This window comes from Egretta garzetta, unplaced genomic scaffold (genome assembly GCF_000687185.1).
Source record: "Egretta garzetta isolate BGI_Z169 unplaced genomic scaffold, ASM68718v1 scaffold163, whole genome shotgun sequence".
In the NCBI taxonomy this organism is placed as follows: domain Eukaryota; kingdom Metazoa; phylum Chordata; class Aves; order Pelecaniformes; family Ardeidae; genus Egretta; species Egretta garzetta.
Window position 1 is genome coordinate 5,479,608 of NW_009259308.1, and position 24,541 is coordinate 5,504,148.

General features: G+C 39.1%; 1 protein-coding gene across 3 annotated transcripts in view; it reads right to left on the reverse strand.

Moving 5' to 3' along the window:
* NFIA (nuclear factor I A) overlaps nt 1–24,541 on the reverse strand; it is a 263,401-nt gene that overhangs the window by 29,697 nt on the left and 209,163 nt on the right. For 2 of the 3 annotated variants that reach the window (XM_035891764.1, XM_035891762.1), the window contains exons 8-9: nt 4,416–4,594; nt 1,713–1,878 (exon numbers count right to left, since the gene is read on the reverse strand). In XM_035891764.1, coding sequence (XP_035747657.1) covers nt 1,713–1,878; nt 4,416–4,594 — 345 coding nt within the window. The remainder of the gene's footprint in view (nt 1–1,712; nt 1,879–4,415; nt 4,595–24,541) is intronic. The other variant, XM_035891763.1, reaches the window with a different exon arrangement.

Genomic DNA, 24,541 nt, shown 5'->3' on the forward strand with positions numbered 1-24,541 from the left:
GTGACCAGCCCGAGCCGATAGCGATGGGTGGTGGTCTGCAAACTTCAGCGGACAAATGTCAGTTTTTATGCCAGCTGAGAATCAGGCCAGACATGCATTTAACTTGTTTACATGATCACAGTATCACAAAAAATAAGTATTAATATTACTGCTAAAATGATATTGGGATTTTTTTTCTTTTAGACACCACACACTGCCAGTAAACTGAGTCACAACCGTAATGACAAATATACACTGACCTAGTTTCATTTTTCCCGGTTCTGAAGACAAGGAAATAGTAAGGCATTGCTGACTACATTCAGTGATAACTATGACTAAACATTAACCTTTTAGATTCCACCACTGAATCTTATTGATAGGACTTAAAAGACGGTATCTCCCATCAGAGAGTGTCAAAACTTCCTGATAGCACAAGTGCTGGTCTAAGGTCAGAAAGAGGAGTGGAGGGGAGGGAATGAATCAACTTCTTAGCTCAACAAAAATCTGCTGATCAATTCTAGAAGTCCTGATTCTAGAAGATCATGTTCACAATCTTACCAGGCTGTCTCATACTAAAACCCATTTTAATTTCTAGGCAAGCCAGAGCATCTTGCTGAGTTTGCAGTTGTGCACTATCGCGTAGCAGAAGGCAATGCAAAACTCTGAGAACTACCAGATTTTAAAAATGCCCCCTGGAACCTGTGCAAATCTCCTGAACAGTATATAAAGCTTTAAAAATGTAGGCTTCACATGGTGTGAATAGCGAATACCTCTTTGCACATCAAGCAGTGGTTGCATATAGCATTTAAATAATAAGCTTGAAAAGCACACAAAGGGATTTGCTCTTTCGATTAGATTGATTTTTGTTTGTGGATGTTATTTGGACTCCCTTCACTGTGGAACAAGTCCCCTACAGTTGCCATTAAAGCACTGAAAGCTTCCCTTTTGTTTTTAAATGTCAGTTTGAGCATAGCTTCATTAAATCATTTCACAATTAACTCCCTGAACATCCAGACTTTTTTAAAGCATCAAACCCATCTGAATCACATTTGTTTCCCAGAAGAGTGAGTCCAAAGTGGTATCCCCAAGTGTGTGTACAGGAATTTGTATATTTGACTTGTGGCTACACAAAATACATATGGGAGCCGTGTGGGTGGTGGAGAGAGGATTAAAGCTTTCTCCCTGGGCCTAAGAAATACCATAGCTTCTTGCCCAAAATGCAGGGCTCGGGAACCAAGTCATAAGGGAAAGACGTCTGGGTTAATCTAGGAAGACTTATTCCCAAAAGAACTATAAATGAAGTGAACTCAAGAGTTGTTAGTTTAGCCCAGTATGTATAAGCAGCAATGTTTTCAATGAGGCTATATGTCTGACTTCCATGTAGCATCTATCCTCTAAAGCCTGACTTGAGATACCAACTTGCCTCCTCATGACAGTAAACAAGATACCAAAGGTCCGAGGTCTGTGTCACAGCTTAGCTACTGGCCTTGATTTCTCTCATACATGGTTATGTGAAATGCCAACGAAGTCAGAAATAAAACTGTAACCTTAAGCTAACTCTTTTCTCGTTAATGTAAAACCAGCCCAGAATTTTGTCCATCATATACAGAGCGGAGAGCTCTCCTACTTCCCGAGAGCTAGTCCAGTCCTCATCTCTGAATAGCCGACAGACGGTGATCGCAGCACCTTGTGCGCTGCTGTTAGCCCTTGGTTCCCGCTGCATCTATACTTACTTGGAGAAGTGGGAGAGGTGGCCCCTCCTTCTGTTGATGTAGTTGGAGGTTTTGTGTCTGGCACTGGCAGAGGCACAGGCCTAGCCATTGGTGGCGGAGGTGGTGGTGGCAACATTGGGGTAGGAAGGAATGGATTGTGCACCTTGCCTTGGCTGCTACCATTGGGCTGCCGAAAAACAAGCAAACAGACAAAAATTATACTAAAAAATCAGCTATTAGGAACCTCCAGTAATAACAATCTAGTTGAAAGCTATGTGCAATACATTTACAATTACTTGAGACGTGGCAAAGAAAGTGCTGCATCAAATTCTCCATTGATTTCAAGGAACTTTGTCTCAACCCCTGTGAACCTTGTGAAACTACGGAAATTCTTGCTTTTAAACATTTGTCCTATTAGCAAGTGGTCTGAACTGCCCTGGATTAAATTCTACTACTCCTTACATTTCCTGCAGCCGCTAACTCATGCTCAGTAAGAGTTGAAGCAGTATTTTTGACCCCTTAAATCCCCCAAGTTTCGTGCCTCTGTTATGCCCTAAGGATATCAGTGCCTAGGACTTGAGTGTAAATTTCTTAAAGATACCGCTCATTAAGAGAAAAAACAAGCATTTTTGGTGGTCTTAAAAGTCGCGCTGATATCTTATTACAGGAAAATGAATGAGTATATATTAAAGTAACTGCTCTCTCGCATCCCTTTTGAGTTAGCAATAGTGTAGCTCACAGTTTAGCTGCCATTAGGATGATATGGAGAAATGACTGAACTTAGAACTGCTTCATTTTACACATTAGGAAAAAAACCCCTCCATTTAGTCTGGGGTGTGGTCAGTCACAGGCAGAACGGGCCCAGCTATACAAGTGTGGTCTTTCAATTAATCTCCAGAAAAACCTGTCCATAAGCAAAAGTGTTTTCAAGTATCACACAAACAAGAAGCAGGCTTAAAAAAAAATGCCACCCCTCCCCCCAACTTCTTAAGTTTACATTTTAAATGTAATACAGCCTGGACACTTGAAAACCATACAGATAGATGCCAAATACCATTATAAAGAGAAAGTAGGACAGCCTGTGAATCAGGTGTTCCATTTTAGTGACAAAAATGATGAGATCACTTTCGACAGCACTCTGCAAATTGATCTCACTGCAGTTCTTCTGGCACTGAGCATTGGCTTTTCCATTGATGATAAAAGCTCAGCTTTAAACACGGATCCATATTCTAAGTACTGCTAAAGAAAATAATATTTTAATTCCTGTTAGGGTTTCCATTAGCCTGAATTACTGGGGACAAAATACTCATACTGGCAAATGCTTGCGACCTTATTTTCGTTTCACCTGCTTTGGCACTGACAAAAGGCCTTAAAGTTGTGTAGGTGCAAATCACACTTGTGCTAGAGCACAAATGGTTCAGGGCATAAATAAGACTCAAGTTCATCTGCATTTAACTTAACAGCACTCCCACTGACTTCAAAGAGTGCAGTTACTAGTGTTTGCAGTAAGAAGCAATCCTTCAGGGATATTTATTTTTCCAACATCCAGTACCTTTAATAAACTAATATATTAGTGACATCTCTCAAACACTATCTTGTCTCACAATTAGGTCTCCTTCCTGCCAAGAAGACCCCTGCTGTATGTTCATTGTGAGTGTGCTAACAGTTCATAATGTTGAATGGTTTGGGATAAATTAAGCAAATGAATACTCAAGGAAAAAGAAAAGCACTATATTGATTTGTTGTCTAGACATAAATGTATCTGCTAACATATTGCAGACATTATTCAAAGCCAGTACTGGCTGGAGTAAGTAGAGTCAGTTTTTCTGCTAGGGAAAGGAAAGCACTGAGAACAATATAGCTTATTAAATAAGTGTAATAAATTAGTTGCTAATAATTAAACTAATTCTCATTAACACTTTCAATCGTATGTATGTCAGGAGAGAAACAGTAATTTTGCCAGTTATTACTTCATTGGCTGGAAAAAGTTACATGCATTACATTTCATGAAATATTCAGAGCATTATTTTAGATTTGATTTACATAAAATTTATAAATTCTGTATTTGACCGGAATGCTATTTCAATAATAGCAAGATGATTCACTTTATTTGATTAAAAAAAAATGAAAATGGTTATTTGAAGCTTTGGAACTCTGCTTAATTTTTCATAGAGATAAGGGGAAAAGATAACTGCTTACAGAAATAACAAACCGTAATAAACTGTACTTTTAACATCTTGAGTTCAAGTACTGGTCAACTTGATCTAAAGTGCTATAAGGCAGTATTTTTTTTTTTAATGAACTTAGCTGATCTGAAACATCTGTTTCTCACCCTCCCTTTTCCTGCTCCTCCCCCCCCCACTCTCCCCTGAACTTCAGAAATAATTAATAAAAATTATTCTGCCTTCATATTTTGTTAACCCTAGTTCCACTAAGGTTACAACGCATGCAGCAAAGTCATTTGTGGAGGGACCCAAAAGGTCACTGTATCACCAGCTTCTCTGACAGTTTAAGTTAATTTCACCACAATGTGGTCAAGTGGTTTTTTGGGGAGGTTTTTTGTTGTTTTTTAAAATATTCTTGCAGTAGCAGCATTTTTTTGTCTTCCAACGACTATTCAAGGTGTGTTCCTGTGTGCAACATGCTGTTAAAATAATCCCATAATCCCATGGTTAATTTTACATAGGACAAACACTTCTGAAGAAATAAAAACGGCTTCCTTACATTTAGGAACCCCACCTGTCCAGCCTGCTGACCAGCGTCGGGGCAGACAAGTTGGACAAACTCTTTCAGAGTCTCCTGAGGATGATAGCGGATTGCTGGGTGTGAGAAGTATGGCCCAGGCTGTTGAATAATGGGTGATGTTGGAAAATGAAGAGTCGATGGTGTTGCATGTGGACTTGCTATAGGAAAGAAAACAAAGAAGTTATATAGAGTTTTGCCTTTGGAAAATAAAACAGTTTAAATCTACTGTAGTTTTAGTCTTTTTTTAAATGTACAGTATTGTTTATACATCTGATCTTCACAATTAATATATTGGACCACATTGTGTCCTACGCTCACTTCATCTAGATCCTGAAAGCAAACGGAGCCAGACATTTTGAAGGATTTTCTGTATTTTTAGTGGGCACGTATAAAAGAATCAGCAGTCCTTTGTGAAAGTGGAAACTATTCATCACCTTAAGAGCAGTCCTCATCAATCAGGCAATAAAAAATGTATTTGGGAGATTAGGGTTGATTTAATTGACATTTCATGTAACTTAGATTTACACATATGAATCCATTTTATATTGTACTATAAATGGTTGATAATTTAAAGATGGTCTAACACTTCCTGTTGTTGGCGTTTTTTTTCCACCTCAGTTTAGGAACATTTATTTTAAGTAACGTGTTTTCATCTAATGAACATGCACGAAGTGGCAAGATCGTTTTGAAAATTACATTTACATTTCTCCTGAATAATGTTAGGCTCAAATCTTCAGCAAGCCCCCAGCTTGCATTCAGGGATGAAGTTTAATTTCGTGAATTTATGGGCCAACAAGCCAGCTGGAAAATGTACTACAGTGAAGGTGTAAAGGTGTAATGTACACAAGCCCATTGGCAATGACAGATTTTACCCTCAGCTGATTTCAGCAGAACTACAAGTGCTCTCCTACGTTATGTGACACCTTTGCCCAGTTCTTTGGCCTTCAAGATATATTGCGTTGGACCCTTGTGAGCTAACAGTAGTTTCCACTGTTAGTTGTCACCATGAGGAACCAACTGCTGCCACTCATACTGCTATGAATCCTCCCTTTCCCCTCTAAAATGAGAATTCACTCTTCCTTTAGAATGGCCAATTAATCTGGTTGTGCACAAGCTCATCTGTAAATCATAGTTTATTTCTCACCAAACAGTCATCCTTAAATCCCTGTTGCTCCCTTGGCATGCTATCCTAGTAATCTTTCAAGGGTGTCTACGTGCATATACTGCACTTGTACACCACACATAACCGATTAGATAAAGGCTATGCAAGGGAGGTAATATCCTACAGAAACTCATGTGTTGGCTTTGAAGTGAGTTAAATATACAAGAGTGGAAAAAAAGCCTTTGGCACTTTATGAAAAATTGGAGAGATGCAGGAAAGTTAACTAAAATCAAATACAAATGAGCAAACACTCATTTCATGACGAATGTTATGAAAACCCCTCAGTTAAATAAAAGCTAAAATCTGCTTCTTAGTCTTGTTCATCGCCAGTTTAATAATATGACACTTTATTATTAATTTTTTTCTTAAGCATTACTAAACCATTAGCAAACTTAGAGCCTGAAGGTGTGGATAAAACATGCACTCAGACACAGCAGCAAGGAAACCTACTGCATTATCCTATAAACATTCATTAAGGTTTGGCTGGGCAGCACTTCTGTGTACTTCTTTCTCCACAACTGGATAGGAATGATTGCTTTGACACCACCATCAAAAAGAGCTGCACTCCTGCTTGAGATGCTGATATGGGACGAATATGAAGCTTTCATCCTCACCATGAAAAGCTCCCCTGTATCCTTGTTAACCCCACAAGTCTTCCTGGTCTGCTCCCCTTAATACTATTTAAAGTATTCACAACAGGAAGAGAAATCATACTAAATGTGTGGTACCATATGGGAAAACACCACTGAAAGGAAGTATGGAGATGAGGAACCAAAAGGTAGCATGCAACCTTCAACTATCTCTGATCAAAGCAGATGTATATCCAGTGAAACTCTTCTGAAAGCATGGGCTATACCTATCTTACAACAGCTAGGTATTGTGGCACGTGGGCTGAACTGGAAAACAGCGTCTTCCCACAGCCATGCTAGCTCTGCAATGCTGCACTTGGGAAAAGGAAACAAGCAGCAGCATATCCCACACTCCTTGTTATGGAAATGTTGACAGTTATTCCATGGCCAAGGCAAACACCTGTGTGCCCGGCCTGTTCAACCTGTCTGCACATCTGGGCTTCTCTCTTGTTTTTTGCAAACCTAGTTAATGATTTCTCATTCACTTTTAAGACAAATAGTTTTGTTCTGAGTTTGCATCTTAAATTATAGTATATTTGAAAACCCAAAGAACCCAAATCCTCAAAGGAAGAAATGAAGACTATTTTCCTGTCCCCAAACTCCTGTGAGAGGCTGCGACTTTGAAGTGTGCTGTTAAAGATAGAGATAATGTGGGATTCACCTCAGTAAATGTGGGTGTCTACCATGGAGCTAATTATCTTAACATCAATGGAGAACTAAACAGAATTAATGGTGCCTAAGGAGCTGTTCCTCTCATCCAAAACCAGACCACTGCCTTTGACTAGACTTCATTGACCACACTGACTGGCTCACCAGTGGATGTGAAGGGAGCCCACTGGTACTAGCTCCAAGGTAGACACCACCAGTCTACGCACGCACCTTCAGTTAGATGAATTCCACCCAAAGTGTCAGCCTCTGATCTCACTTATTCCAACCCCTGAGGTGTAACTGCTTTAATGACACGTCATCGCCACTTTACAGGTTTCATCACCTTCTCCCGGAAGCAACAGTCATTTCAGAGCTTGTCAAAATATTTTGCCACAAATACTCATTCAACAAAAATTAGTGGTAAGCATTTTGATGACTACAACAAAGTTTTCATTAGCATACAACATTTCTGTCATTTTTTTGATATAAAACATATTCTTCCCCTCTTCCTTCGTATCTCCTTTTATAGTTCCCCTTTTCCTAGTATGCCAAATGGAAGATGAAGGATGAAGATAAAACCGAGAAATGAAAATTTATGTGGCAAACATCTAGTTAAGTAACAAATAGATGGGGATTTTTTTAACATTTATAAAAAAACATTCATTTTAGCACCAGCTCTGTTAATACTATTTGAAACTGTTATGCAACTGCACTATCCTTTGTACACATCTGGGAACAAATTCATTCCTTTTCTTCTGCTGCGTAAAAAGGAGATAGAAATGCTATTTCAATCAAACAAGAAGGAATAAAAAATTGTACCCAGGGAACATGTGGAAACTCAGAGCTAGGCCTGAGACCACGCTGTATTTAGCTTTTCCAAGGTATGGCTGTTCATTTAATAATTTGATTTGCTATATGAAAGACATGTTATGGTTATTAGAAATACTCCTAGGCATGTAAGCAGTGGGTCTTTGTCTGTTGCCTTGACCTCCTCAGCATGTCAAAGTAGAAAACAAAGTGGAAAGCATTTGTCAGTGATTTTCCCAAAGAGAGAGGGAAGAAAAATGAATGCAGAAACGATCAACAATAATTCAGGAAGGTAAAGTGCTGCAAAAAGAAGAAAGTGGTTCCTCGTCAGAGTCTTGGCCAACTTCTCAGCACAGACTTGAAGGGCTTTCTGCTGATCATGGGAAAGAAGCAAGACCGAATAGGCATCAGTCCTCAGTCCGTGCCATATACTGATATGTAGTGTTCATTTTCTCAGAGTAGATGAAGTGGCATAAGAAGTAACAAATGGGATAAGGATCTCCAAAAGGTTTTTGCAGTTTCTGACTGGGAAATACCAAATTTCTCAAGTGGCAAAAGGGCGGGCTGTTTGATAAGAGGGAGAATCAGAATCCACTACTATTAAACTGATCAACATCACAGGTGTGCCTGTCTTATACTAAAGAGAGGGAAGCAAATGCTAAAGACTAAAAACTGCTGGCCCAGATACAGACCATCACTCTGATAGCTGTGTTGTGGTCACCAACTCTGGCGTATGCAAAAATGACCTTTCAAATAAGTTCTGAGTGCAGAACACAACCGTGTTTCCAAATATATGGATCTTTACAAACATTTTGAATCAGTTCAAGGACATGAGGTAGTGGAGCAGGTTGCTATTTTCCCTGTTTGCCTCTAAAAGGGGCAGGTGACCATGGAAAAGCCCCTCCAGTCATGATTTTCAGAAATGCTTAATAAAAACTATTAAGTCATTGCTTCTGAAACCCATGCCTAGAGTGATGCAAGTTTTCCAGTGTATAAGAAGGGGCTATTACTACTTATGTGCTTCTGATGGGATGTTACAAGTCTCAGTCAGTGACTGTAAATTCTTTGAGATCTTCAAATGGAAGATAAAACAGGTCTTTGTCTATTATTTATTTACTTATTGACTTATTATTTATGTATCCCTAAGCAGCTCCGTGCTGCCAAACCATATTTCTCTTGGCGTCTTTCAGCCTGTGACATTTATATTTTATTATTGACCTCACTAAATGACATAAAATATAAGTTCTACAACCTATGAAAATATGTGTATTCCAGATCAGAACTTCATTTCTACCTGCTGTAGGTATGGAGGAGCTGGACTACCTGGCATTATTAAATCTGCTATTTGTGTGTGGGGGTTGGAGGCAGGAATTATCCTTCCATCTCAAGGCAAGCATAAATATTTCAAAGCACACATGATTCTAATTCCATTGAAGCTCATCTGAAACATCCCAGACTTTTTATTGAAAATGCGATGATAATGTATGGTGGCCTGCAACAGACATACCAGTATTTTAAAACTACTGCTATTGGGCCAAGTAATTATGCAGTACAGCTGTTGCATGCTATACTGGATTTTTTAGTGTTTTATGAGTTCATGGTGCTGTGCAGCACAGAAGTAAGAGGATTTTTCAGAACGCTGAATTCAAATGTCTGATTATGCAGGCCTGTCTTGTCTTTTCCCTTCTTCATTTGTAGTAGCCAATAACAATCGAAGTAACTAATAAAATAAGTTACATTCATTGATCAGGTTAGTACTTCACATGTCTAAGGCAAATAAAGAAGAGACAAAATTGTGAATTCTATTCAACTGAATATGATCAGATAATAAAGAATCAGTTAATTTGAAACAGGTTATAGTTTTCTTCAGATATTTAGTACCCTTCTTAGGCCCTTCTCCTGGAAAAAAGGAGCAGTCCTAATAAAGACACATGGGATCCTTTCTCCCAGGGAGTGCTCACTGATGTGGTAAAGGGATTTCGTGATTGCACCTGCAGTGGTCAGACAGATTTCTCCACCAGCACAGCCCAACATATGGGAGAGACATATTGATCCATCCACCTTCCATCTCCTCTTCCAAAAAGCCTTGCCAACCCCTTCAAGTCCAGATGACTAGATGAAATTTCTTTCTTCATAAAGTCGTTTGAAGTCTTTGGAAGGGTCATTTAGTGTTGCTCTTCTCCCGCTCAGGGAAAGCTTACTATCACCCTGCACTCCACGCCTGTTCAAAGGAGTAGTGGTCTGGGGAATCAAAACCACTGTTCCTTCACAGGCACAAGACTGGTCCATTAGACCAGGCCAACAGCAGATTGGCTTCACTGGGGCATGATGCTCAGATACCTCCTCTATAAAGTGATAATTAAGTTTACTAATAGCTCATTAAACATTGATCAATCTTCCTAGAAATAGTAACATTATAATCAAAATGAAACAGGATCATTTTTATCAGCTTGTTTTTGAGGCCATTATAATTGGCTTCATTACAATTAAGAAAGTATTTTTTTAAAAGTCATTTCCCTGGAAATGTGATAGAACAGTTTGTTCTGCTAGATATTTCTACTTCAGGCTTCTAAGTTGCTTTAACTCCCTGCATGCTGTAAGCTTTCTCCTAGCATTTAAGTGATGCAAGTGCCAGTTCAAATTATGCTAGATGTATCCCACCCTTTGTACCCCAAAGGTACTTATTCTGAAAATTGACCATATTAGAGTACTAATTGGCTAAGCCACCATGCTGGCTGATGTGAAATGCTTTCAAACACCATGAAACAGCTGTGTTTATCGGAAATATGAAGAGTGACTTTTTAATAAGGAGATCTGGCAATAATCCAGATTTGTTGAAAGGAACTTACACTTCTGTGTATAATACAATACAAGAGGTAAAGAATAGAAGCCTAAAACAATAGCTTTAAGCCCACAGATTTTTGTGATGAAAGCAGTTACCCAAACAAGAAAAAAATAATTAAGAAACTTGGGCTGGGATTTGCAGAGGTCCTGAGAGAATTCATTAACTGCTTTTGAATTTCAATGGGAGCTGTGTCCCCGTAACTCTTTCAAAGGTTTCTGAAAGTCCTCATTTTTCTTACTGCCCATTAGGAATAGACTTTAGGGTGATAAATGCAGAGCAATCTCTTATTCAGGTTAGCAAGGACTTGCCTCTACTCAAATATTGAGCTTCTGAGGGTAGGACTGACCAGTCCTAGGTCCAGGCCCTTGAAGGGAATTCAGAACAGTGGAAAACTTAGGCATCGCTTAAGTCCCATAAAGCTGCAAAGTGGCTGTTTAGTAACACATCTGTCAGGTCCATGGATGAGCTAAAGTCAAACCGATCCTGCCTTGCCTTCCCATTTGCAGTGACAAGACTGGGAAATCATGGGGAGGCAGAACAAAAACAGGCCTTACCCGCTTAGCATGGGTAAAATTTAGGTATCACTGATACTTACTTCCACATTATATAGCCAAACATAGATTTAACAACCAAAATATAATATAGAAAGCTGTTCAATGCAAGATATATACAAATACACAAAATATGATGTATGGAGGATCTGTTTCTGCCCATGGAAATCTAAAAGAAGGACTGAATTGCTGAATGTCCACCTCGCAGCCTCCAGAAGACAAGTGCAGGTGGTCGACTAAGCACTGCTGAAAAAACAGACCTACAGTATCTCCAAATAGGGGCTGGCTATCAGCCCCTTTTTGCTGCTCTGAAGAGTGGTATAAGGCACCTGGACCCTTTGTTCAGAAATCTCTCTGTAAAAGATTTTGCAGTAGCAAGTGGGAGGCAGAAGGATGTTTTGCCAGGGCCCACGGAGTTTCTAGCAAAAGGAAAATATGCTTAAAGCTGTGTTGGTTACTCTGGATTGTGAGTATTACAGGCTGCTTTTGGAAACCTGTAGAGCTGAACTGAGTGCTAGTTCCAGATTCTGGCATAGGCAGGGGCCAGTTAAGTTAGCTATTTTGAACAGACTGTTTTAAAACATGTCAAAATGCTTCTGCCTTTGGGAGATCAGAATACTGTAGAACTGATTGCATAGGTACAGAAATAAAAATCATACCCATAGAAAGCACTCATCCCTTCCAAGACCATAGCTAGAGGTCAAAAAAACCTAATTTAACCTATTTGTAGAATTTCTACTTCACATCAAATGCTGGCAACTTTTGCATATTATTATTGTTTTTAATACACATGATGTATTCCCATATATAAGATAAAAACTACTGCTAGGAGAATACATCATGTCTTTCTTATAATGAAATGCAGTTGATAAGTTTACAATAGAAATGTAAATTCTCTTAAAACCCACAACCTTTATGTGTGTGATGATATAATTCTGCTTTGATACTAAAAAGGGCATGGTAATGGAATCTGTGACTTTGGAGTGATATATTGCTGTTAAGTTAATAGGACTCCACATTCCCATTTCTAATATCAGTGTTTTTTTCCCCTTTCATTCTGTAGATGGTAAGCCGATACTACATAAACATTGTTAAAGCTATAGTTCCACGCTACAGTAATTCACTTAACTTTAACATGATTTATGGTTCTGTCAATAGAGGAGGTTGAAAATCCAGAGCTCTGATGCTTAAACATGGGTTCCATATTTAAAGCAATAATGTGCTTTTTGTGTGTGTCTGAAGCTAGAAGAATTTAGCATAAAGCAGAGATAAAAATATTACAGTTCACTGCACTGTTTAAAGCATACAGTTTAACTTCATGGATACATCAAAGAGAGCAAAGAAACTGAACACAGAATCAGTAAAAGCATGGGTAAAATACTTTGTTCCTGCAGCACTTTATTTTTATATTATTTTTTAGGGATGCATGAAATCCTATTAGTATTTTTAACACTCCCCTTTTTTCATTCTTTTGCTCAGTTAGATCAGCTCCTTTTGTCAGGATGAGTTTAAATCTGGGTCCACTGTGTTAATCACCCCCCATTCTTCTTTCTGGCACTTACCCTCCAGGCATTTTGCCTCTTTAGGAGATTAAGCGACCAAGTCATCTTGTTGCTCTAACATGTCCTCACTGGAGCAACATATTAACACAATTCCTCTGCAAAAGAGCTCTCTTTAGAAGTTTGCTGCAGGGATGACAAATTAACCCAGCATGGTGTCCCACACATCTATCTCAGTACAAATTATTAGTGTAATAGAGCTTTTAGTTATGCATTTATGTAGTAATTATTGAACGGTTATACAAAACGAAGCTGAGCAATCATGGCCCTTTATGAGGCAATCTCAGTGGGTGGCCTTACAGTTAATTTAGGATAGGACTGTCTAAGCAGTTCACTCACACACAAATTAGCTGAACAGCCTGCTCCTTTAAATATTTCCTATGTCACAGGCTAACTCTTTACAATACAACAAAGGTAGAGTTTTAATTACACGGTTCCTGACTTTTGTTTAGCTGAAGCTTTAACTGTTTGCAAGCCTTCCTCTCTGCCCTCCCCTGCCTGGGATATAGGAATAGATGGCAGTTTGGGTAGGGTATCTAGTAATTACTAAACCCTGACCTTGAGGCCATCTGTTAGGAAACTGGTTTTGCTTCAGCATCATATTATTTCAAAGTGAGTGGAGAAAATAAAAATTGTCACCTACAGGCTCAGCTATCCTGACATTGTAAACTGGAGCGTTGCTTTTTGCTGTCACAAAAGCAACGCTCATCTGTTGGTCAGTGTTACGCTATTACGGTTTCTACTCAACTTTCCTACCCTTGTGGTGTGGCGCTCCCATCTTTTGGCTCTCTTACATTACCATCACCTGATCTGAGGTGCCTGTATCGGAATGAACTTGCACTGCTTTGTTTTTGCCAAAATTCATAGGAAAGTAGAAGATTATATTAGTCTGCCAGCTGACAGAATCGAGGTGCAGCCACTAATAGTTGTATGGAATAGGTTATTACAAAATGTCTTTTTACACTGTGTAGCTCTGGAGCAAGTTAGCAGGAATTATCACTTTGATTCACTTGAAGCTCACTGACAGGCCAGCTAACAGCCACTGATATTTTGGTGACCCTGTGGAGAATTTTGATAGAGAAGGGCACAGTGTCTTCCTAGATATGTGACATGAAAGTTTTTGCCACTTTGGCACAAACAGAGAGTACTATCCTGCAGAGGTTCCCTGGTAGGTCTTGTCCTGATAAAAATCTCAAGTTTGCTTATTATTGAGAAAATTAATATAATGGGAACCACTCCACTAGCTGACTTTCATGCCTTCTTCTCTTTCTGCTCAGACACCCACTTCCCTGGGTTCTTCCCTTTGTGCTGTATTTCTTGTTTCTTGTAATTGTGTTTCTCCTTCATTTATCTTCCTAACATACCATCTCATTCTTTTTTTTTTTTTTCTTTCCTTGCCTTTTCTTCCTTGCTTTTTGGCTTGCAGGATCTCTGCTGTCATTTTCTGTGGAAATGCTTGAACGCTCTACAGCTCAGGCTGCTGTATATCCTAGGTTTACAAGATCATGGTCAATTTAACGTTTCAGCCAGCTCCAGATATAAAGTCACTAGAGTGTAAGTAGCAATACATGGAAGCCTAAAACCACTTATGTAAATAATGCTTTCACCCATAGTATTTAAATCCTTCACTGTCTGGTAAAGAGTTCAAGTGGGCTAATGTCTGGGAAACTTTCTAAGAAGCCAGCAATACATGATGGCTTTGCAATACTGGAGTACTGTGGTGAGTGACAATGACCACTAAGTAATCTAACTTGCAGGTAACAAAAGTATGCTGTGTAGGAGATAGCAATCTAACTGCTTGAATCTTCAATGCTTTGAAATAAATTCTAAAACTGATAGTAATGCTAAAGCCACCCTATAGGTGATCAATTTACCATCTGCCAGACACTGAATCCTAACCACACTGGTCCAGAGAAGACATATGGTGCATTCATAGAGTCATGCCCAAAAAACTGCCATCATCAAGTGAGGCTCCATGAATCACTTTGCTAGCTTATCACCAAAGAAACTTGGATCTTACCACCATCTGTTGGAACTACTGAGGAGTCACTGAAGCATTGGCATCCATGTGCCAGCACTCACTGCACATCTGGTCCTTTGGTCAGCCAGCTCAGATCCTCTCTGCTGGCTACTGCCCAGCTGGGTTGAGTACTGGCAGCAGCACCAATGCAGATAGGAAACTAGTGCGCAGCCTTCCACAACACAACACAGTACAGTACAGACAATTTCACAAGAACAGAGGTTTTCCTGGTTCATTGAATGGAGCACCTTATAGCTAAGAAACCCTCTTAAGGATCTACTCCTCCTCTAAGCAAGTTTTGCTTCCAAAATGACTCATTGTGGGGATCACCAGGAAGGGCACTCAGTATCCTGGGATACCCCAGCATAAGACATGCACTGTATTCTAAGGAATGTTTGGAAGTGTGTGAAAGATTCAGGAATATTCCTGAGAAGTTATAAATCACTGGTTGTCAATGACAACACCTGCCATGAATAGTCTACAGCTTCTTCTCTGCTGTCTATTTTGATCATGCTTTACAAATGCATCTCATATACACATTCAAGTGATAAACTTGCACATATGAACATCAGAAAGAGATTGAACCTTCTTGTAATCATTCCGTTGGCTGAGGAGCTTACTCTGATGGTGACCTACTTACTCGTGACTTTCCTTTCTCTGAAATATCTCTGCAGACTGAAGATTAAACCCTGCTCTTACTTTTCTGAAGACCACCCAGAATGACCTGCCACTGGCCACTTACATAGTGCATATGTATCCAAAGAGAATGCAACATGTATGTACTGTATTATAGCTATCATTTCTGCAGAAAGTTACAAATTCCAGTAACTAATGGTGGATATGAATTGCTCAAAGATTATATCCTCTTATATGACTGCATTATACTCTTTATGTTGCCACTTTCGATACCTGAAAAGCTTCTCTCTTCTGCTTACTGTCCTAAAGTACACTGGAGAGAATGGGATAAAGAACAAAGCTGGATTTGCAGAAAATAATCCATCTCAGTATATTACCCTTTACTAACAGAACGATTGTTGTAGAAGAGAAATAAACAAAGCCAGTGTGCTGTGGAAGAAGAATACTGAAGAGGAATGTCAAAAAAGAACAAAGAACTAAGTCTGGAACAAGATTTTTCCAGGATGATGACACTTAAAGAATCCATGGGTGGATTCAGAGGGATTTTTCCTGGAAGTCTACAAGACCCTGTGAACAAGCATAAAATAGAAGATACTTCTGAATGATGTTGCAGAACAGTTTTTGCTTAACTTGTTAGGAAGCACGATGGTAAGAAACTCTGTTACTTTTTTATGGAGTTAGTAAAGACTCTTTCCAGTTAGTAAAATCTCTTTCCAAATAAACAAAATTTGGAAACTGTAATCATTGTATTTGCTCTTTAAAATTCTGTCTTTGAATGTTCTTCTCACATAGCCAATGGATATCCCCTCCTGCACAGAAAATGTCTTGTTAAAACAGACTGCACATGAGATTTAAACAAGACCTCACCAGTGATACATTTCCTCTCTAAACGACACAAAAATCCAACATACAGAAGGTCTAAGCAGGGGCAGACAAAGGCATTCAATGATCTTAAAAAATAAGTGAGATAAAACATAGCTAAATACAGAAAGGCCTATTAACTGATCAATCAACAACTCAAATCTAAGCGGCTGCACCTCTAAAAGATAGGAAATCAGTCATCTGGTGTGCACTGAATATAATGTTAATGGAACATTGATATTATTCATACTTATATCACCAATTTTCAAGGCTTTTAAAAGAAGACATATTTGCCAGATAGCTTAGATCCAAATTTGAAGGGAAATCGGTATAGAACTTAGATGCCTGAAGATCTTCTGAGGATCTAGGTGTGTGTCTAAAGGTAATAAAAACTTTTTATGGGATTAACCACAATAAATTAAACTACAATAAGTAGATTTAACAAAGCACAAATAACCAGTAAGTGCAATTCTAACCTTGCTTCAACTTAGAGCAATTCCACTGCTTCACACTGCGTCACCTGGACTGTGCAGTCAAAGAGGCTCCTCCTGGTTTATGCTGCTCTCAGTAAAACCACAGTAATGGCAAACAGGCATTTCAAAATAATTTCTAGTATAAATTGCTAATATGTCTTTTTATGCTTCATCATTCAACCAATTCCTTAATAATCTTCTCTAAATGAGACAAAATCTCATAGCAGAAAGAAACATGTCACAACCATTCATTCCTATTTTTATATCTTCCAAAGAGGTTCGTAAGAAGATTCATTCGTGTGTATTACTATGCCCAAGCGAGTTCCTTTTAAAATGTGAACTGAGTATTGCATTTTGTTTTCTAGGCTAAATGCGAATACATCTTCCTAACAAAAATGTATAAGCACATCTAGACTCAGAGGACATCTCTTTTACTTGGAAAGTCAGTCAGAAGAGTACTGTGAAGAAAACCAGCCAAAGTATTGCAGGAACCAACTTCAAAGGAGTCCCCTAACAAGGCAGTTCTTCAGCACACTGATACCAACAACACGAGCACTAAATGACTGGCAGGAACAAAGCCATAGTGCTGGAAGACAGGCATGGTTCAGAAGCAAGTGATGGGTCCCTATCTCCAGCAGTTAGACTGAATCTATGTTATACATTGACACAAGCAGAGGACACTCTCTGTAACACAATCTGTCCCTTTCCCCACCCTCTTCAAATAAAAACCCCAAGGCCCCAGAAACCAGCGTTTCCACCTTAGGCACTGTTGAATGGTCATCAGGAGTTTTACCAAACAGCCCAGCCTAGCAAAACCAAACGCAGGTCTTGACGACTAAAACCTCCGGGTTATCAAGCTTTTGAAGCACAGCCTCTCACTGGGTGGGTCACACGTGGCGATGACTTTCTGTGGAAAGGCGCTGGGACAGACACTGGGTGCCATGGCTAACGTTTAGGCTGCCTGGGGGCTCTTGGGTTAGGCCTCACCTCTGGGTCCTGTAATGACAGGTCGATGGTGCTGTGTGAAAGCCGTTCCAAGGGAGGAGGTCTGCGAAGGCGAGGGACTGCTGAAACCAGACTTCTCTGACTTCTTTCATGTAGTTTAATGCTAGGTCATGGAACGACAGCCTATGCATTGTGAAAGTGGGTGCAGAAGCAGCTAGATAAACTTAAAGGACAAATGAAACAGAATACAACAGCAAGCTGAAAGCTCACTTTTATTTGTGGTCTTTTTTGAGGCAGAAGTGGCCATGGTTTGCTCTGAGCAATGAGTACTAAAAGGCAGCCATATTTTTCTTTTAAATCTGAAATATGGATAAGATGCAGCTTATTATTGCTACTGAAACCTACTCTGCTTTATTTTTAGAAATCTGTAATAGCTGGAGCATTTGGATTTTTACAGGCTTTTTATGAGTTCTGTCTTTCACTCACTGGTTTAGTAGATTATTGCAAATGGATCTTTTAAATGTGCTGCACGACTCAAGGCACAACTAGAGAATAAAGTTTGCTGAGTTCAAACTGCCTTTCCTTACTCTCTTGACTTCAAAGGTATTTGAAAGTAATATATTTATGTGGTTCCCTTTTGCTTTCAAATTTTTTTAAAGGGTGAATGGTATTTGTGTCTTGATATTAGAAGCCACTCTGGAATTATTTCAGAGTTGTTATTATGCCCTTGAACTATTATATCAAAGGCTTCCAATGAAAATCAGAGTTAAGTTGCCATTGGGTGAAACCTCTCCCGTGGACAAGCAGAAATGGTGTAATGCTAATATGACTGGTTTGTTATACTCTGTAAGAATAGCTCCTGTTGATACCATATCAAGCCAATGGCACCAAAGAAATTAGTGGAATGAATATATTGCCTTTTCTGCATATAATTTATGCTTGGATAAAAGAATATTACAGCATCTAGATGAAGAATATATAAGTGTGTCTGTATTATTCTCTATATTTTTATAGTTCTAGAGTCATATGGGTATTCTGGTTATCTGCACATACTCTGAAAACACGTAATTTCCAGTACATACAGTACATCAGACATTTTGCATATCCGTAGGGATATAGCAAAAGAAAGGTGCAGAATAGTTGAGGTTTCAGGTGCAAAAGCAAAATATCAGATAATGTGGAAGCTGAACTTCCACTAGCAAAGTCATTCAACCTTATTTCCAACTCCGTATTTTATAGAATTTAATTGTTAAAAGTAAAGAGAGAGGCCTGGACAATATTATCTCTGGACAATATTATTAACTTCATGTTTAATAACACTAGTTTTATAGTCCCTGGGACATTGATTGCAATATGCAGGAGCCTTCTTGTACTTTATACGCTGCACTGCTGGGCTCTTAATGATTTCAGTGAGGTTTTGCAGTATATATTTCAGAAAGTTAAATAAAGTAAGGGAGTGGCTAAAGTTCCAGCATTGTACTTGCAGCTTGCTTTCTTGAAACTGCTTGCTACAAGGGCTTGCAGTTGAGGTGGCTTTTTCCTCATAGCAAGAAATGTTACATACTTAATATTTTAAAAATAAAAGTTTAGAACTGACAGACTATTGTGCAAGAAAAATAGTGGGTTGGGGTTTTTTTCATATTGGTCTTAAGGACTTTGCAGTAAGGACAAAAGCAAAAAGAGGTGGTTCAGTCTGGGGGTAAGAGGAAAAAGGAGACTGAATTAAGGTATTTCAGTGAAATATTCCAATGTAGCCTGCTGAATTTCTGCTCAAATGGCATGTTGGGGTGTACTTAGTTATTGCTCAGTGTTTGAGTGTCCATATTCAGGACAAGGACACTCAAAAAGAAGTAATGGTGCTGTTGAGCCAGATTTCCTTATGATAGAGGAACTGGGGATGGAAACACCAAATGAGTGTCAACCCCAGCCCTATACACAAAGTCAAGGGACAGTGGCAACATTTGTGCTCGGGCCGGGGTGGAGGGGGCAGAGGAACTACGCTACTGGCAGCAAGGCCACGGGTACATCTCTTCTGTGCTGGGCTGCGGAAGGGGCTAGGTTTGCCCCCAGGGCCTGTTTTAACGTAGCAGGCTCCATCCATGCAAAATATCATGGACAGAACAAGCGACTATTTCTGCACAAGGATTATCACAGTAAAATATGCCTGCTTGTGAGCTGCTCTATTGGCCAGGTCATGCAGCACTCTTGCGTGGAGGCACAAGGCCCCGCACGCAGCTGAGGGCTACACAGCCCATGAGCAGAGATCCGGGAGGGGACAGGCGTACCTGTGCCCTGGACAAGCTACGGAGGTCGTGGAAGGAATAAGATGTCTAAGTCTAGGCACTGTATGGTTCAGCTGGCTCATGAACTCCCTGCTTTCCCCCATATCCTCTAGCTGCATACCCTCTTCAGGGTTATGGGAAAGATAATAAAGCTTCTGAGAAAGTGAAGAAGCTATTCTTTAAACCCTGTGCTAAAAAAGGTGCTTGACTCATCTAAATCATGGTAGGGGGAAGGGGCAGAGAAAACAGTGGAATATGGTTTAAAGTTGTAGCAAGTTCATGTGATTGTGTCCAAACACTGGAACTTGAGGAGCTACAACAAAACTGATGAATGACCTTGCATTGCGGCAATGCAGTGTTATATTCATATGGGGATGGATTTTATAAGGTTGAAACAGCTGTTTTCATGTGAAAATAGAGATTTTAATCTATCACTATGTTGTAAGATTGAGTAGAAAGACAAATTGCAACACTGATAATTGTTTCCTACTTTTGTTAAATTTGTTTGTTATCATCATTCTGATTGCCATTATTATCATCACTGCTTTGTTTTTTTTTATTTCAGGGTATTCTGAAATGTATTGGTTTGGAACAGTCCAACTCTACCATGTTTTTATTTTGTTTGAGGCTTGTAATGACACATTTTATTTTGAGTGATCATATCCATCAGATCTCAAGAAAAGAATGGCTGCTTCCTAGTTCAGAAGAATATGCAAACAGGAGCTTAATTACATCACTTAATATTGACCAAGAGAAAGAATAAGACGAGCTTGCCAGCTCATTTCCAAAGCATGTTTTGTCCTTTAAGAGGGGAGGGTATGACAGAAAGTTAGGCAGTGCAAAGCAATTAGCATCATTCACATTTTATGTTGCGCTAGCATGGTGCTCCAGCAGCAAAATTCAAACATTCTTTGAATGGGTTAATAAAAGAAGAAATACAGTCGGCATGCAAGAAAAAGGTTTCCAAGAACAAGCCAAAATATGTCCCATTCTTCTAAATTTATCACAGCCATGTCACATTATCCTTGAGACTGCCAGGAATGTCAATTTTTTTGCATTTTTTAAAAAAATCTCATTTAGCACCATATGTTTGGTTAATGTGCCTGATATATCCTGCGTATTCTTTAGTCCATCCATTTCTAATACTCATTTTCTTTTTTTCCCCCTTGCTAAGCCATATGTTACAATGCTGGTCGAAACTCCTTTCTGGAGCTTGAGAGCGAGGGAACTCAGGTTTAATCACCCAGAAAAATTTAAATCTGATACTACAAGTCTCACTTTTAGGCAAGCAGTCTCAACACTTGAGTTAGCATGGTGTATATTCATAGCCTGGTGCCTATGAAAATCAGGCCACCTATGAGATAGCATGGTGTATATTAACAACTGTGAGGCAGGAACTAAGATAAATGACTAAATATGGAATTAGGTGTTTAATTTTTGGCACCCATATTTGAGACTCTTGGCTAGTTTTAAAGGTCTTCTGTTTCATACCTAATGAGTTTTAACACATTTAGTGGTCCCCAGTCCACAGCCTCCCCTCCTGTGTTGCTCAGGGATGCAGGAAATTAAAAAGTTAAAACTGAAGCTACCCTGGGCAGAGCCCAGGGAGGATGCTGCTGCCTTGCACGGCTTTCCTCAGCATTGTTCCCAAGAGCTAATGAATACTGGGGACCACTGCACTGAAGACCAGTTTTCAGCACTTCACATGGCCCCAAGGAGGGGGTAGTGCCAACTCATAAGGACACCTCTGAGTCCTGACTCTCCTCTGTCTCTTCTCTGGTGCAGGGCAGCAACAAATTACAATATCCCCCAACCCGTCTCAGCTGTGCTGGCCAGTGAATAGGGAATGGAGCCAAGGATCCTCCCCGTTCCCTGCCTCTTTCAATCCATCTGCTCCGAGCAAGGAATAAACAAGAACAGCCAGAACACAATGGCTGGGTAACCCAGGTGGGGTTTAAAAGTGATTCTTACTATTCTGTGTATAGGACTGTTGTCCAAATCACAGTCACACCTGGCACTTTTAGGAAACACAGATTTCATAATTCAGGTCTGAGTCTCCTCTGAATGTTATTTAGAGTGCCAGGGAAGAAAATCAGACTTAGTCTATTTTCATCTTATGGCAGCTTTTAACTACAGAATAAATGGAAAAGTTAATTGCTAAATAAAAAAGAAAATAAAGGGATTTGTGGCATAAAACACAGATGGAAGTCTGAGTGGATGTGTTACTTTAACTTACTGTACTTGTGTTCATGTGATTGTGTAAGTATATATATGCCAAACATATATGGTCTTAGCCTGCTCCCATTAACAAGAATCCATTTTTTTCACTGGACAGAGGGAACCAGATCAAAGACCATGATGGTGCTAAATGGAACAAGATGTGTACTTTCGTATTTTTTTCCAAAAGGAAATATTAATTTGACATTGGTTTTTCAGTTGAAAAGAATTTTAATTGCAGTACACAATAAGCAGAAAATTCAGACAACAATAATCTTGAAACTGTTAGCAGCATTATATTTCTATCAAGGAATTTGTGTGCCTTTTCAACATTAGAGCTTTCTGAATTTTCATTAATTTGGCATTTCCCTAAACACACGAGTTATTTTGTTCATTCCACATCATGCATCACACCCTTCTGCTCAATGCATAATGCAAGCGTAAATGGGATCCTTGTCCTTGAGAGACTCTGGTTACTGGAGCCATTGAGTGGATGTTGAAGTCCCGCAGTAAGACTTTCCAAAACTCTGCACTTCGCAAACCTCCAGCCCAAGTTTAATCAGTGAATGCACAGGAATACTTCATGTTCCTCATCTTCTAAGGGGCACTGGAGCATTGTGATGGTTTTAATTCCTCTACCTCCTTATGTTTGCCAGTACTAGAAATGCACCACATAAGAGTCTTCCTTGAGTACAGCTAAAGATCTTCAAATGTTCATGTATGAGGCTGATATATATTTAAATGGACCAGAAACTGATGTGTGAGAATTGAATGCACAAATCCTTCCCAGAACAAATAAATATCTATGAACCTATTTTCCATATACCTATGTACCTTACTAACAGAGGTACTGAAATTAGGGATAACTTTGATGGAGTGAATGGAGTCACAGCAGTGTAAGAGGAGAGCAATTCCCATTCTCTCCAAATCTATAGCTATATCTGTATCTATATCTGTATATCCATCCAATTTCACTTGATTAATTACTAACTTCATTCTGACTGCACACATCTTAAACAGTAACTCCATCTCAAGTTAGCCACATTGGTAGACCAGCTAATATTCATCTCCAAAGATGACTTTTGGATAATTACCCCAATATTCCCAATAGCTCTCTGCCACTAGACTCTTGATGGAGATTTCATAACAAATCTATGAATGAAATACGGTTTGTATCTTCATTCTCAAGGGGCGCTATGAGAAGGAATCACAGAAGCTCAGATATTACCAGGTAGACCATGAACTCAACAACATGCAGAACAAATAGATGATGCAGAAAAACTTGGCTGTTGAAGAAAAACTGGTATATGGGAAGAATTTTTCAAGGAATTCTCATCCTTCTGTGCAAATTAGTCCAGCAATTTCACTGAAATCAATATCAACAGAAATGCTGATCAGTTGCTTTTTTTCTGGGGAATTCTTGATTTCAAGCTTCTTGAAATTTTGATGGCTATACTACTGTCAATCATAGAAAGTCTGTTATACTTAGTGCTGAGCAAACTTTATTTGTCATCAGCTGAGATATGATCACACTAGCTGCCATCCATCAGTTTACTGTATTAGTTGCTCCAGTGTACACAAAATACAACACAGATGAAAATTCACTCATCCTAATGAAGTGCTCTTTAGTTTCTACGTTCTGAGTGGATGCTTGCTCCCCTGGTCACATTCTGAGTTATCATGATCACTGATTAACTACCTGCCAGTGAGTACCTCACTTCACAGGACTAAATCCAGCTTAATAAACAGTGATTTTACAGAAGAAAAATGAAAGCTTCCCCTCTATCCACTTATCAAACTACTGCATATGCATCACCAACACACACAACCAGTTTCCTCAGAACTCGACATCTGACAGATCATCAGGAAAACAGAGCTAATCTATCCATACCCATCAACATCATATCATAGGTGACTGCCAGATACTTAAGAAGCTATCCAAAAGAAATGTCACAACTCTTTTTCAAGACACTACAAAAGAAATGTTCCAAATAAAATAAAGCAAATGCACGTACAAGTAAATGAGCCAAAGAACTTAATAAAAAGAGATTGATTAAAATGAGGACCAGAATGTTCAAAAAGGACTGAGAGAGAGAGGTGCCAAAGGCGCATTAAATGGATTCAATGGCTTTAGGTTTTAAATGCTTTTGGACTCCTCAGCAATTTTTAGCCAAAAATGATAATTCAAGTTAGAATCAAAATTCTGATGTCACTTAGGAAAAGCAAGGTTGAAATTTCTCCTCTGTAAATGAGCACTGCTCTATTTACAAAAGAGAAATATCAGTTTATACCAATGGAAAAACTTGTCTACAGAATTTTAAAACTGAGCAATACAAGATTCATCATTATTTTAAAACCCTACCCCATTAAAATCTGCCTTAAATGTTCCCATAAAGTGTATTATCTTATCTGTTTGCATCTATGTTTACAGCATCATCTGGATTGTTTTAGATCTCTTAAGTTAGCCTTC